The sequence below is a fragment of the Manacus vitellinus genome, unplaced genomic scaffold (genome assembly GCF_001715985.3).
Source record: "Manacus vitellinus isolate BGI_N305 unplaced genomic scaffold, ASM171598v3 scaffold_14_pilon, whole genome shotgun sequence".
NCBI classification, from domain to species: domain Eukaryota; kingdom Metazoa; phylum Chordata; class Aves; order Passeriformes; family Pipridae; genus Manacus; species Manacus vitellinus.
Window position 1 is genome coordinate 2,060,662 of NW_021939063.1, and position 16,401 is coordinate 2,077,062.

A 16,401-nucleotide genomic window follows, 5' to 3' on the forward strand; every position below is an offset into this window, starting at 1 on the left:
TGCCCCTCCACCACCAGAGTGGGCAGAGAAACTATTTGAATGCGTTTGCACCAGTGAATCAACAGAGTTCATGGCATTAAACAGCTGGCTGTGTCAGAAAAGAGCCCAGTGGCTGAGCCCTGGTGGCTCTAAGTGGTTTCAGAGTGGTATTTACTTGGGTGAGTAAAATGAGAGAGGCACTAAAGGAGAGAAAGCAGCAGCCTCAGGGATCTCCAGCAGCAGCAGCACCGGAGCAGGGCAGCATCTCCCTCCAAGGATCCCAGAGCAGTTACCAAAGCTGAAAAGAACTGAGAGCTTTGCCAGTGTTTAGGCAAAAGGATGGTTAATCTGAGAGCCAAGGCTGTTTATTGTCCCTTCATAACCTTGTTGAGCTCTTGTCCAAATTTTGCAATTGAGCTGCAGTGTGTGGTGATTTCCTGATGTGCGTTTCCTCTGTTTCTAATGCTCCTGAACCATGGAATATCCTGAGTTGGAAGGGACCCACAAGGACCATCAAAACCTGGCCCTGCACAGGACACCCCAACAATGCCACCACGTGCCTGAGAGCATTTCCAGGCTCCAGGGGCATCACTGAGTGATCCAGGCAAGAGAAAGGCCCTTGGGCGATGCTGCTGCAGTGCAGGGGTGGTGCCAAAGAACAGTTAAATTCAGTTAATGCTAAAAACCAGTTAAATTCAACAAACCCAATGGTTGGTCTGGGATTTCCTTTCACTTCACAGCTCAGCTCCACTTCCTTTTCCTCTGAATCCAAAGGGAAGATCAGGCTGTTGGGTTCCTGAAGGAAAACTGGTCCGTGCAGTGTGTTGTCATCTGCATGAAACAGGGAAAGTGTGACAGGTAATTGATGGAATCTCCATGTTCCCACTCTTAAAACATGAAATAGTGTCTTGGCAGCAAGAGGCCATGTATCATTCACCTTGGAAAAGATCTGATGACACTTTATTTTGTTTATAACACCAGATTTTTTTTTTCCCAGAGTCACTGAATCTCACACGGAGTCAACATTCATGCAAATGTCTGTGCATTAAATAGAGAGGAGACTGAAACTTCACCCAAAGTTCAAATGAATGGGAAGAGGCACAATCCTGTTGTCACAGCAAAGTTCAGTTCAATGCTTAATTCACCTTGAAAAATGGAAACATTTTCCTGGTGAACTAAAAGGCCACATTATCAAATATAGTCACACAGTAAGGTGAGCTGGAGGGGCCCCAGCAGGTCCAGCCCCCAGGGAGTCCCCTCGCTGGTTCTGCCACCCCTGATTGAAACCTTTTTAGAGTCACAGGTATAACTGAGCCCCAGCCCCTCAGAGGGGACCCTTTCACACCCTCTGCCCTCTCTGTGCTGGGATTCCTCAGGAATTCCCTGGCTCCAGCCCAGCACCCCCCAGTAATGAGGTTCCCAAGTGTTTGGTGTGACCTGTGCTGCCAAGGACATCACACGCCTGTGCACTTTGGAGTATTAAAAACTCACACTAAATGTAGGTAGAAGAGTGAAAATATTTTGGCAGAACAACCTGACACGACCTTCAAAGAGTTCAGGAGTCATTTCACAGTAATGCAACAGTCTGAGGTTGGGGATTACTCACAGGAGCCTCCCTCATTCTTTATTTTAAAAACACATTTTGATCTTTTGAATTGTTAACTCCTTCCTCTCTCCTCAACCACTCTCCATTTTCACCTTAACAATTTATCCTTTCTCAAACTGGGAGTTAAGGGTGAGTGCTGCTCACAGGATCATCCCCAAAGTGCAGCTCCGCAGCGAGCACCGAATTTCACAAAATACGCCAATATTGCCCAAAATGCCCACAAAAAGCTACAACATAAATTCACTGCTCTCCATCCTGTTTGTATTAGACAGTTTTATCTTCACAGTAGCTGTTCAGAACATAAAAGAAACCAACTTTTCTTCCCTGAAAAAAAAAAATCATCCATCCTGATTTCACCGAGACTTTTCTGCTCATCAGTGGCGATGTCTGGCTGCCTCCTCAAAATATAGTGCAAGTAAGGACACAGTAAAACTCCTCACAGCCAGAAAGTCTTTTAGTCGAATGAAAGGAACCTTGACTTAACATTTTTGGAACATTTTCCAATCTGTTTCTGCCCTATCTTTACAGCAGAGAAAGGGCAATTGTGTGGGCCACTGGGTGCCTGCAGGTCCCTCGCTGCCCAGGGCAGGACTTGCAGGGATGTGAGCATGGACTTCCCTTTAGTCAGGCTGCCAGAAGTCCATCTTGATGGACACACAGGAAATTTGGGGGTATGGGAGGTCAAAGGAAAAGGAATAAATAAAATATAAAGATGATGGGCTGCACAACAAATAAAAAAGAAAAAGGAATGAATAGAAGACAGTGGATCTTCCCGATGGGAGGAAGGTGAGAATGAATGTGAACAGCCCTCACATCTCCCAACACTGGGAAATCAGCTGGATTTACCAGGGACAGAACAATAGCTCTTTACTCCAGGGAGCAAATTCTGTCTCTCCACAGAAGCATTTCAGAGAGACTCTGCCAGGAAGATTATAAAGGAGTAGCCTCTCCCCCACGTCCCCTCCCTCAGGCCCCACCACAAAAGAGAGCACACTAAGCATCCAGTCACATCACTTGTATTTATCTTTATTCTTAATTATATGTTAATGATATCTGACTGAAACTCATCTATTATTCAAAACACATTTCACATCCTCTCTAGCTTTAAATTATACCTGTGTGCAACTTGCTGTTGCTGGTGGAAAAGGATAATAATAACCACAGAGTAAACAGGGCTAGATTGTGGTATCTGGACTTGTTTCTGAGATCCAGGGTTGCTTCACTCCCTAAACAGTCTCATTCACCCTAAGAAAAAATATTAAATCTGGCTTATAAAGATTATAGCTCTATTACAATTTTGAAAACAGAGACCAAAGGCAGAGAACTATGAAGGTAGAAATAGTCACAAATAGGTGAAAACACTGAATAACTAATTTGTCTACTAAATCACTCAGTTTGCTAAAACAGAAACTCATTAAAAAAACAAATGAAACCATCTCCACATATTCCACCTGCTGCTGACACTGGTTAATATTCAGCTTTTATATGGCAAAAAAAATGCTTTCCTTTCCTTTTAGCCAGCAAGAAGCAAAGCCCTGGTGGGACTTTCAAGCAAACAGTATTGGGTGAGGCAGGAGAATCTCTGAAAGCAGCTGCCAGCACATCAGGGGAACAGGAGAGGAGAAAAAACCTTGCAACACTGGGTAGATAAAATGATTTTTGAGTGCCTTTCTTCTTTCTCTTATTGCTGCCTGTGTATAACCAAGATAAGCAAGTCCAAACTATTTAATCTTCAGCCTGTAGAGTCCCTTTGCTACAGTTTAATGTGTGATTGAAATCACTGCAGCCCAGATCCTACCACTGTGTGATAAGAGTTGAGCCACAGAACCTTACAGGAGAGGAGGATTTGGTTCACAGATCACTAAAGAGCCACTAATAAATAAAACAAACTGCCATCTAGATTCTCACAGACAGAAAACTAGAAGTGCCTGTACCATAAATGGCCCATTTTTGACTAAGTTATGTTGCCCAGATGCTCAGTGTCAGCCCAGGCAAAGGCATTTGCTCTATTGAAGCGTCTGGTGTTGTGGGAGCAAAGTTTTGCTATTTGGATAGCTCTGAAATGTGAATTTTACACTTTTTTTTTTTTCTCTTTTCTTTTAAATTAAAATTGGTAGCTTTATTTCTATGCAATAATGTCCAGGACTTGCAGTCAAAGAGAGATGATATCACATTTTTGGCTTACCACTGAAGGACCCCACGAGTGGCTCAATCTACAGAAGCCCAGCAATGCCAGGAAGAGGCTGTTCCCTGAGCTCAGAGGGCTTTTCCCTTGCTCTTCTCATCAGGTTGTGTTTAATAGGCTCCCTTTTGGTCCTTTTATCAAACAGAGCAAGTTACCTCGGAATGAACATGAAACACCCTCAGCTTAAGACAACCTACCCACCAAAAAGCATTTTCTCCTCCACTTTAGATAGAACAAATGTGCTCCTGCTCTGGGTATACCTCCTTTGAGAGAAGTGTATTTCTTTCAGTAAGATGCAGGATCTAGGAAATTTCAGTTGACTTTACTATAAAAGAAACATTTTAAACACAGAAGGAGGTGTGTGCCCATATGGTGTCGGACAGAACGTGATAGATCATTTAGAAGAACATTCTGCTCTCCAAGCTTCTGCTAGATATATAATTTTCCCCCTAGTGAATCACAGAAATCTATTAAAAAATGCCAGATTAATTTAAATGCATTCCAAATGAAGAGTGTCCCTCCAGTACCCCAAACCTGAGAGCCAGCACATCCAGTTGGATGCTAAATGCTTGTCATCTTCCTGTGCTTTTGAGGAATTGAAACGTGAAGAATGTCAGCTGAGGTTAATTCACATGAAAGAGGTGAAACCATTCCCGTTCTCTCTGAACATTAAGCCTGGTGACAGATCCTGTTACCTAAATAGAACTGCTTTAATTTTCATTGAAAGTTATGGCCAATTTGAGAGGAAGTTTAATTGAATATTCCACACCGTAGGGAAAGATAATAACTAAACTGAAGAGAGAATTCTTGGAGTATATCCAGTGGAAATGAGAAAAATCCTTTCCTTGTTTGCTGCCGAGGGAATTGCTCTCTGCTGTGTGTGCTGCTGTGTTTTCATACAGTGCTACAAGTCGGTATTTCTTCAAGACAAAACTGCACCTTGGGAAGAGCAACTCTTCAGAAAAGTGGGAAGTGGGATGGATAGGACAGCTCAAGGGCACTGCTGATTAACACAACAGCCTGCTCTTCAAGGTTAGCAGCTGCATTACATCCTCCTGAGCAGGGAAAGACTAAATTGGATGCTCACTCCCTATTTTTTGCCCATCACTTCTATAACATCACCTGCACACCCAAACGGTGCTAATGGCCTCAAAATGAAGAGACAGAAAGGTTTGCACCACATAGTTCTACTGCAAATAATTCCACAGACTTCTCAGTGAACAAGACCCGATAAAGGTGCTTCCCACTCAAAGAAAAAAAATTGTATTACAGACAAGAGAAAAAAAAAAAGGAGATTTAAAAAGTCCTGTATTTTGAAGGGAAGGGTCTCGTAGCTCCTGTATCTTAGGGGACCAGCCATCAGCCTTCCTCCCCCAGTCACTGCTCTCCACCACTGCACCAGGGCTGGCCCATGTGCTTAGAAAAGAAAACCTCTCAAGATCAATAAAGAGAAATAAACAACAACTACGAGCAGATACTTTCATCAGGAGCAAAACTGAAAAAAATGGTGAGGCTTTTTCCCTCATCATCATCATCATCATCATCATCACCCCATCACTGCACAAGATGCACTTTCTGCTATTCCACTGCAACAATCTGAACCTTGGCAGCAAAAACACCCTCCCAGAGGTATTGCCTGAGACATTCCCTGAGCCTTGCTACTGGGTTGAGAAGCTGGATGGGGAGAAGAGCCACCACCTCTCTCCTGACCCCATGATGCAAGACTGGGCTTCTCTTGCAACACCTGCAGGTCTCCAACATGGACCATGAGCCAGACAGCTCCTGCTGCTGTTATCTCACTCCTGCTGCTATGATCTCTCTTTTCTGACATCCTTTCATGTCCCAGCTTGCTGCTGTACCAAGTACAAGTGCAGCTGGAGTGGAAAGCCAGGCCTGGCAGGTGACAGCTGATAGGCAACAGTCTGATCCCCGAGTTCAAAAGCAGTGTCAGATACTCCTCTGAGACCGTAAGGCAGCCACAGAAATCCAGGAGACAGGAAGAAATAAATCTTCCCTCTCGTAAATGCAGGCGTGGAAGGGCTCCAGCATTTGAAATGGAGACAGCAGTGCTCTGACAACTCTATTTACGGGTGACCCGAGGATGTGGCGCCGTCGGAATTAAAGGCAGGGTTAAGCACATCCACCCCACCACAGTGTGTTCTGACCTCTGAGGGAAGCCCAGGGTTCACTGGTGAGCCCTGCAGCTGCCTCTGCCCATGTTCTGCCACACCAGAGTGAACAGCCAAGTGCCAAGGGCAGGTCAGGCTCCAGCTTGGCTTGCTCAGCTGTGAAGCCTCTCACTCACCCTCCCTGTCTGTCCCGCAGCCACGGCGCAACTTCCCCTACTGAAATGCCACACGATTAATTAGAGCAAATGTCATCAAGTTTGCAGTTCTCGAATAAAATGCTGCTACCTGATCTGTCCATGGCAAAGTGAACTTTCCCTGTGCCTCGTCTGCTGGGCCCAGACAGCCGGGGGGAGGCAATTCCCAGCCAGCGGAACGAGAGACTTGTCCTGCGACAAAACCCTCATTTAACAGAGTGTAATTTGTGTTCCCTTGGTAAGTCAACGGTACAATTATCATCACAGATGTTCTCTTCAGCACACAACAAAAACACATTTGTCTGTTGCTGCAGGAAATCACAAGTTCTTCACCAAGCAGCCTTTTCTCCCTGAGTCATCACAGCCGCCGGCAGGAAAATAAACAGGGAAAAACTCACACTGCTCCACTAAGGACGACATCAGCCCACGACAGAGCCACGAGCAGACAACAGGAATAATAATATTAATACAATACTAATGGTACTACCACTCCTGCTACTAATAAAAAGCATTGGGGCATCTGCAGGTCTGCTGAAACACCAGTTAGAAAGGATCACAAAGAACCAGTCATGACTTCATTAATGCTCAGGTTATTTGTTCATCTCCTGTGTTGAGATACTAGAAATAATCATATTTTTGAAAGATACTTTTAATACATAAGTAATAATCAGGCTGGTTCTCATGCCCTGTAAGTTAAGCTTTAGCCTCAAGAAAATCATTCAGCAGTTACATACCCAGCCCTGGAAACACAGGATTATGAGAGGAAATTAAAGCTGTCCTTACCCAGCACAATGCATCTATTGGTACCATTTCTCTTCTTGAAGTACAAAGACACACATCCTGGTTTTGGGGTGAATAATATTGTTTCACCAGGGTTCTCAAAAGCTGCTTTGTAACTCATCTGTTCTCAATGTGTTCAGACATATTCTGGTCCAGAGAATAAGAACACCAGGCCTGCATGACCTAAAAACTTTAAAACTGTTCCTCCAGACTGAACTATGGGATGTAGAAAGCTTAATTGATCTTTGTTGTTGTTGTGCACATGCAGATGTCATGGACTAGAGCTTGCCCAGAAATCCAGGATGCCACCAGCATCCTGCTGAACTGAGCCCAGATCCAAATCCATGACTTGGCTCTTCAGCTGCTGGATACGTTTTCCTCAGTTATTTTCTTCACTCCTCTGGGACCACCTCTAACACCTCCTGGTGTTGCATCATCACCCAACTGGTCAGATCTGCTGGCTGCAAGAGAAAAATTGTCCCTCTCTCCCATCAGCTCATGTTTCTTTTGTTTCACCAGTGCACGTGGAGAAAAACAGGCCTGAACAGCAGGGCTGTTCCAGCTCCTCTGTGCTGGGAAGGGAAGTGACAGGTACATGGGACATCACCAGCAAAGGCTGAGCTCATTCACATGCAACACCTTGTGATGCACTCCAGCTGCAGGTGAACATCCTGACAATGACATTTGCCAAGGCAAACGTTGTTCTGCCACTCTGCCTGTCAGTCCTGAATATCTAAGAATGGAATTCACATCATCTCCGGTGACTGGAGCACGTAGAGCCTTAGATGAAATACTGGTGTTTAATCTGTTCCATGATTCATGTATTTTTTAATTCTTTCAACTCAGGACATGACATTCTCTCAAACGAGGAGGTCAGTCAATGACAGAAATTGGTCCCTCAGGGAGACACAACTGCAGCTTGTGTTGTGCTCCATCCCCAGCACCAACCTTAACCACTGAGTAGCAGCTCTGAGGCATCGTGCCCAGATCTGTTACCCACATCCATCACCAGGAATGCAGGTGGCCTGTCCCAGTCAAATCCCACTCCTGATGAACTGGGGCCTCGGGTTCTCACAGTCACGTGCTGTTGGCAGCAGTGGCTTCCAGAGCAGTTTGTAACCTCCCAGGAAAGCACAGGCAAAGTCCAGCCATGAGAGCTGTTCCCAGGGGCTGCAAATTCTGACTGGACCTTTATCTCAGTGCTGGAAATTGATACTGGGCTGTTTTGGTTCCATCCTGTTGAAAACAAGTCCTGGATTCAACAGGCAAAGATTGTGGTTCAGGCTGAAAACATCTTTTGCCTCATAAGAGGCCTGAATCCATGAAATTCCTTCAGAAAGCTGTTGCCAGCACTCCAGACTATGGAAACCTTTCTATTAACCTGGTTGGCTTGACACTCCCTTCACCTCTGACCAAGCACAGCTCGTCACTGTGCACACACAGTTGCCTTCACCTATTCTCCAACCTTCCCTCAGGTCTCACAGTCCCTCCAGCTCTGGGTGTTCTTGCACAGAGTTCCTTGTGAATGAGGTATTATAAATGTTTCAAAGGCCTGTACTAATTACCTATTGATTTATTAGTAAAATATAAGGTGCTGATATAACTGCTGTCTTTCAAGAACACATATCACTATTGTAAAACTTTCAGCTGTCTGGAGTATGACAGGAACTATAAAGTGGATATATAAAAAGGCAGAAGTAGTAGGTCCGTGTGCATATTTTAAAGCCACATTTTTCCACAATACCTCCCTGAACTTCAATTGATTTTAATCCTTCATGCAATAAGGAAGGTGTGTAAAAGCCAAGCTAACAAATGCCATCCTCCCCACCCCACCAGCAGGCAGGAAAAAGCTATAAAACACTCATATTGAAAAAGCCTCTTTCCTTTAAAATCCTGAAGCCTCAGAAAAGACAAGTCCCTGGGGCAATAACCTATAATCTCTGTCTCATCTATTGCTGGAAAAACAAAGACAACTCTGGCAATGTGTCCAGGCTCTCAATTGATTGAGGAGCCAAACTCTGCAGAAAGCTTCAAGGTGAAAGGAACTCTCTGGCACGTCGCTTCAAGGTGAAGCCTCTTTTCTCTTTTCAGGTTTAAGTACATTAGCCACTGTCAGAAGCAAAGCTGATTCCTGCCAACTTTTTCTATCCAGCTATTTACAGAGAGGTTTAGGCCATGGATTCCCTTCTCAAATATTTGTGAATAAGCAGATTGAATTACCAGCACCTCGTGAGCGATGCAGAACTGCTCCCAGGAAGCAGCAAGAGAGGGATTGTGAGTCTGGCACACTTGGAGCCAAAGAGCTGTGACTTCGTTTGCGCCGTGTCACCGGCCGGGAGACGCACGTCGGGCGGTTCAGTTTGTCAGCAGGGCACTGCAAATCTGCTCCTCCTGGGTCAGGAGCACAAAATTTGCAATTACAGCAAGAAAACACGATGCTGGGTAGCAGGGAATACATCAGGGATGACTTTGACATTTCCAGGAGCAGCGCTGAGGGCCGATGGAAGCAGCCCGGAGTAGGCAGCGCTGATGAGCAGCAGTGGGAATATCAGGAATGCTTCCCCAGGAGCCCATGCATGACTTACTGCCAGCCCACGGGCACAAAACTTCTAAAACAAACAGAGCAGAGAGCAAAACACCTATTTGTTAACTCAGCACACAGTGTGCACATTTCTCCTTGGCTGTTTGGTTTGGGCAGGATTGGAGCATTTCCATATCCCTGAGACAACACTGCGATGGGACACAAAGGATGAAGTTTTATCATCTCCACCTGATGGATCCTTTGGGATCTGAAAGTACCAGTGAGATGCAGCCAAGTTGTGCAGCTTTTATGACACCTTCCACCAGCCCAGGTTGCTCCAAGCCCCATCCAACCTGGCCTTGAACACTTCCAGGGATGGGGAAACCACAAACACCTTGCTTGACTTCAAAACTCCCTTCCATGGTGTGCTCTGCCACTGGTTCCTCTGTATTTGTGACCCTACAGAAGACCTATTATATTTTCATAAAACAGTTTCAATTGCATTAGAAGTACTCAGTTTAAACCCCTTCAAACAAAAATTCTGACCCAGTAAGTCTGTTTTTAACAAACTCTGAAGAATAAAAGCAGTGTATACCTAAATCAAGGCAGCAAGTTGTTTACTCAGTTCCTTTCCATCTTTTAAAAGCACACAAGCAGGTGCTTGACAAAAAGATTTTTTTTAATATATAAAGGCTATTTAAAAAAAAAAAGTAGAATTAAACTGTAAACATGTTCCTTTCTATCACTGACAACTGGCACAGGTAAGTTTTAAATGTCTGCCTCATTACACATATTACACTCTGCATTTTTGTGACTACTTCTAACAAGTTCAACCCATGCCTTAAGAAAAACAGACAATATTTCAATGCAATAAATTAAAATGCAGCTGAATGAATAGTCAGAGAGGGAAACCTCGTGTTTATAATGTTATATATTTCTATTTTTTGAGCAAAATTGTCAGCATCATCTTTGTCTGACTGCAAGCCTGATGGCACCCTGGGTATCTGGGGTTTAAACAGCACCAACTTATTTAGGAGGAGAGAATGATCTCTCCTTTGAAGTGCCACAAAGAGGTAAATCAAAGCCCTTGCTGTACCATGTGCCCTCTGGAGACGTGCCAGGCATCCCAGTGCACAACATCAGGATGCTGGGCAGGCTCCTGGCCCTGGGCAGCAAAACCTCACTCTTGCTGCTACAGCAAGAAAGGGTTTAATCCTGCAAACAGGATCCAGGGCTGTAATCTCCAGGTGGTTCTGTTACATAAATGGATTTAAGGCATTTGCAGTCTGCTGTGGGGACACCGGGCTGGCACCTCAGCTGGTGCAAATCTCCACAGCTGCAGGGAACTCAGTGCAACTGCACCAATTCAGGGCAGGTTGGAGGAGCTGCTGTCAATTTGATTATTGTTTTTTTTTAAAAAATGTTTCCATAGCACTCAGCAGAGCAGGAACAAAAGGCAACCCCACTCTCCAGTGGGTGATTTCCTGCACAGGGAAGTCACTGAGCTCAGGGTACCTGCTTTGACTCTGGTTTCTGGGGTCACTGCACAACCACCCCAGCACAGGGACTCCCCATCTCTAAAAGTCACCAGTTGTTCTGCTGGGTCATCTCTGTAGAGGGACCAGACCCTCCACACACACACACAGACAGACACCAGATCCTACACAAACCCAATGATAAAATTAACACTACTGACTGTCAAATTGAGGGCAGCTTAAATCAAGTTCTCAGAGTTCAATCAGTAAAGCATCAAAGGAGCAGCCAGGAGTACAATTTGTCCAATCTGCCCACGGATAACATGCATTCCTTTAATTTTTTTTTAAATGTTATGAACTTTCAAGGAACACAGCAGGGAAAAGATATCAGTAATAGCTGTCAAAAATCTGACTTATGACTTCTTACACTGCAATTTAGCACTCTCCAAAACCTGCTTAGATTGATGGCATTTGTGAGTAGAGCCTTTCTTCCCCCTGGTGTAACACCACCAGGTTAAGCCTTCAAACACTTCTTACTCATGTCTAAAGAGCAGCATGATGGGGATGCCCCTGAGACAAGAGTTCATCTCCAAAGGTCAATTTAAACCTCCACTGCCCAGCACAGCTTCGGGAAGAGAAGCTTCTTTTTAAGGTGTTTTTTGTAACAGGAGAGAACTGCTCCTGGAAACACGGTCCTTCAAGCACTATAAGGACATGGAAATGGCCTTAAATTGTGCCAGGGGAGGTTTAGGTTGGATATTAGGAAAAGTCTGTTCACTGGAAGGGTGGACAGGCTGCCCATGGCAGTGGTGGAGTCACGTCCCTTTGTGGATGTGGCACTTGGGGACATGACTTAGTGGTGGGTTTAGGGAGTGGCTGGACTCGATCTTAGAGGTCTTTTCCAACCTTAGCAATGCCAGGATTCTATGACATCAAAGAGCCTCAATCACCAAACAGCACAGCCCATCCCAAGGGTAAAAATTCCCCTTGTTTTGCCCGTGGAGACTCTTCTGGTCTGACCCAGAGGACGCCGATACTTCAAACACAAACTTCATGCAAAATGTGATGACTTGTGATGCCAACAGCCTTTTCCACAAATAACATGCAAACCAGTCCCTGTGACAGACAGTACCAAGGTCTACACACCTTCCAAGGCCTTCCCACCCCCGTGGTGAGCACAGAGAAGTCGTGTGAGCAGCCAAAGTGCTGCTGCTGCTGAGCAGAACTTTCCAGGAGTTTGTTCTCCCCGTGTGCCTGCACAGAGCTCTGCCTGCATCCTGTCACCCACAGGCACTGAGGACAAACACACAATAATTGCATCTCCAGAGATGAAACAGAGCTCAGTTGCCCCCACGAGGAGGCTCTTGTTTTGCTGTTGACAAAAGGCATTAGGAAAAGCTCTGAGGAAGTGCTGCACTAAAATGACAACAGGGATAAAAAGCAAACTCAATATCAATGAGGAGAGCGAGTCAACAGTTAAATGGAGGGAGACCACGTGCATTTTCTTAAGAGAAATTCATCTGACTGAGCCCTATTACTTTATAATTAAACCCCAAATTTATTTTATTGTTCAACACAAAATTAAATAAAATGAAATAAATCAGTCACTATGTAATGTCCACTTATGCCAAACCAGTAGAAGCTCTATAGAAGTCACAGATTAGAACTATGGTGCAAATTAATAAATGTTATTCTTTGCTCTGTTTTAGTGCACATAGCCCAAAATATCAGGGAGATGGCAAAATAGAGTGAACTTGCATTACTCATCTGAATGCTGTGACCATCTGATTTTGTCAACTGAGAGACAACCAGAGCTGTAGTGGTCTGGTTCTTTCTTTTGGTAAATTGCAAGTCAGAAGTTAAAAGCAAGAAAATTAACAAAAACCATGTAATTTCATTCCAGAGCAGAGAAGGTTTAATGAGTAATGGAAATAATGTGCACTGCTTCAGCAAGTTTTTCATTACAATGGCAAAAAATAATGGCTTTCTCTGTTTGGAAAATTAAGGCTTATACTGGATTGAGAACATGCTATGAAGAATCTCATGGTTTTTTTGGTTTTAGATGCCTCAGTGACAAATAAGAATTTCTGTAAGTAGCTTTTTATCTGGGGCAGAGAGCTTGGGGTTTAACTTCTTCAATAAGTGCACCACCACAATGAGGAATATGCAGAGAAAGAAATTAAACAGAGAATAAGTCTTTATGGATCACTCTGCTGTCTGGGTAGAGGGTTGTTCTGTGAGCAGCAAGAAATCAAAGCCATGGAGGACGTTCCCCTTGACCCATTTGCTGCCCAACCCGTTGTATCTGAGAGCACTTCAACCAAGAAGTCTGGGAGAAAGTTGGTAAAAGCACTGAGGAAGTGGCCAAAACCAGCTCAGTGACAGGGAAATAAATAATTTTCTTAAAACTGCCGCCTTTTTAAATATGTAAGAGATGGAAATGATAATGCATAATTAATACCTGTGAGAATATCCATCAAAAATAGAGCTGGGCTTTCTGCTGATGCACATTAGTGGCAGCATCACTGTGCAACAGTTGAGGAGGAAGTGCCCAGTGAGGGGGATGAAGGATGGTTTCTCTCAGGTGGGTTTGACACGGTCATGGTTTCACAGCACAAGCACATTTGTTACCCTCAGACCTTAAATAGACACATCCTTCATTCTTCAGTCATAATCTGTCTCACACAGTAAAAAGGTCTTTGTCAATGCTGGAAATGCAAAACATCACTCAAGGCTGGTCATGTTTGTGCTGCACCAACATAAAGTACATCCCTCTGCACAGTGTAATGGGATTATAGGAGGGTTTGGATTGGAAGGGACCTTCAGGATCATCTTGTTCCACTGTCATGGGCAGGGACACCTTCCACTAGCCCAGGTTGCTCCAAGCCCCATCCAACATGGCCTTGGACACTTCCAGGGATGGGGTAGCCACAGCTTCTCTGGGCAACCTAAAAAACCTGTTAAAGTCAAGTATTAATGTCAACTTTGCTGACACTTCAGCAGGTTTCTGATCCTTCCAATTAACAACCTCTAATTAAGGATTATTTTCCCTATATGAAGTCAACTACCAATTAATTAGTATATCCTCCAGCAAACATACTTAAAAGCTTGTAAGCTGTTGTTTGGGGGTTTATTTTTGTTGGCATTGCTACAGTTTTAACTTTTTTGTCCTTTGAACTTCTAGACAGACTTCTCCTTAACTCTTTATTCCATGCAAACCTACCCTTGGCTTCTCCCAAGTAAGCAGAAGCAAACTGGGTTACTGCTGAGCAGCATTGCTTTGTTTACCTCTGGAAAAGCATTAAGAGCATTTTAACACTCCAGAACAAATGTTTACAGTACAATACACACTGTGACCGTGTTTGTCCTGCACGGCAATGCAGCAAATATATCCCTTAAATATTGCTCTAATCCCACGGCTGCTTTTTCATCTTGCTGGGTTTATTCAGCGAAAAAGCAGCAAGCTCCTTCTTAAACAAAGCAACTTTTCCCTCCCAGAGGAGCAGTGAGCACCGAGGCGAGCAGTGGAGGACACAACCCACACCCCACTCCGGGTCCGTGTCCCGTATCCCGCCCCCGGACCAGCGGTTTGCCTGGAAAACTCATTTACCCCCCACCCCCCCTGCAGCCCCCACCTCTCCCACAGCGGTTCTGCCAACTTCCAATTCACAAAAGCAAAACCTCTTTGGAACCAAAATAAATACTAATCTTAAATTCAGTGTACCCTGACAGCAAATAAGTTTGCTGTGCTTACTTCAGCATGAATAAAAAGCCCGCAAGGAGACTCCTACATAAGAGTATATTTACAAGTTCCATTACCCACTGGAGAGATTGATGTAATAAACCTATAATAAAAAGCCTCGTGTTATGGATTTCTCTAATGTTTCTTATCAAACAGCCTGTATTATCTTGGCTTGTGTATTCAATTTAAAATAGGTTTTCAATAAGTGCCTCAGAGCTGGAGGTCATTTTCACTTAGTTTTCTGCCACGCAGGGCTGTGAGTGTCTTTTCCTGCCCTGAGAAACTAAAAGCTGTTTGTAGCACAGTTTATAAAGTAGGCAGAGGGATAGATCAGATGGCACAAGAGTGGGAATATATTATCTGTGTACCTCTTCAGAGCTTCCAGCTCCAGCCAAAGCTACTCGGGGCTCGCACCCCATTACAGCTTATTTTTATGAGGCAGTAGACAGATGTAGTTGAGATAAAACCAGTCCAAAGAAATTGTTTTGCCACCAATTGTCACCTCATTTGTGTTTCATCCTGTCTGGCAGCAACACAACCGAGGTGTTTCCCGTGACCTGTGCAGGATGACTACCTTGGATCTGCAAGAATTATTTCACCTTTTAGGTAAAAACAGCCCAAAACTGGGACAAGAGATGAGGTGTTTGGAGACACGAGCAACAGCCAAGTGCTTGTACCTATTTATTTTTTCCCTGGCACTAGATTTAGCTAATAACCAATAGTTGCTAATTAAGATTCAAAGCAATTTTCCCTAGGACATATTTCAAATCCTCGCAACACAATTATGGAATTATTTTCCTCGTTTATCAAATCATTTAAATACACTGTTGGTTTTATTTTCAATTCTTAACCCCTTACTCCACAAGCCCCCTGCTCACTTTGGCCTAAGTGCCCCAATTTTCATTTCACCTCCCTTCCACTGACATAATTTCTGCCAAAGCCTCTTGAATTAACCATTCAGTCCCAGTACAATCCATCCACTGGAACCACAGGGTGGGTTTTCTGATTTCAATGGACATGGGACATGAAGCCCATTTATCTACTGATGTCAAACAGAGCAAAGGAAGCCATCAGGATTTTTAGGCTTTGTGTCCCAACCCTTCTAATCCCTTTTTTCCCCCCTTGTAATAAAATTTTCCTTCCATTAACCATCCAATAGTAGCAATAAAAATCCACAATCCCAAGACCTGCAATCAGAGAACAAACCAATGTTTTTTTGGAAACAATCAACGTTTTGCAGAACAAGCTGCTCAAAATATTGCTCTCAAATAAAAGCAGAGAGACATTTTTGGCAAACATGGGTTGCAGCAGTTGGGAATTAAACTGAAATCAAACCCCTTCAATTTTAGGAGATCAGCAGATCCCTCTGCCTTCAATCTCACTGCAACAGGGGTGGAGGGCACCCAGAGGTGAGCAGTGAGCTTGCCATCAGAAAAGGTTAAAAACAGGGAGTTTATTGTACATCTATGGATACATCAGACAGATGGACAACATCTTCCTGTAGCTACTATCTCTTGGGGACACACCAGAAATATCTTAAAAATAAAAATACATGCTTGCACTTTTGCTGTACTGAGATATCTATAATTTTTAGGTTACAATGTGCCTGTTCTATCCTTTTCTAATGACTCATCAATCCCTTTGGTTTTTTCCTCCATGGTTAACAGATCTCTGCTCCCAAACTCCAGATAAGCTGTGTAGGGGTAACTGGGAAGCAGGACTAGGACCTGGATGTCTCACACGTGCTGGGAACAAACTGGCTTCAGCACATTTAAATAACTATTTACTCG

At 44.0% G+C, this 16,401-nt stretch overlaps 1 protein-coding gene across 1 annotated transcript in view; it reads right to left on the reverse strand.

The window, feature by feature from the left end:
• The window catches only part of CNTN4 (contactin 4), a 156,173-nt gene that overhangs the window by 105,013 nt on the left and 34,759 nt on the right, over positions 1–16,401 (reverse strand). Inside the window, exon 3 of the mRNA XM_018068339.2 lies at positions 684–810. Coding sequence (XP_017923828.1) covers positions 684–810 — 127 coding nt within the window. The remainder of the gene's footprint in view (positions 1–683; positions 811–16,401) is intronic.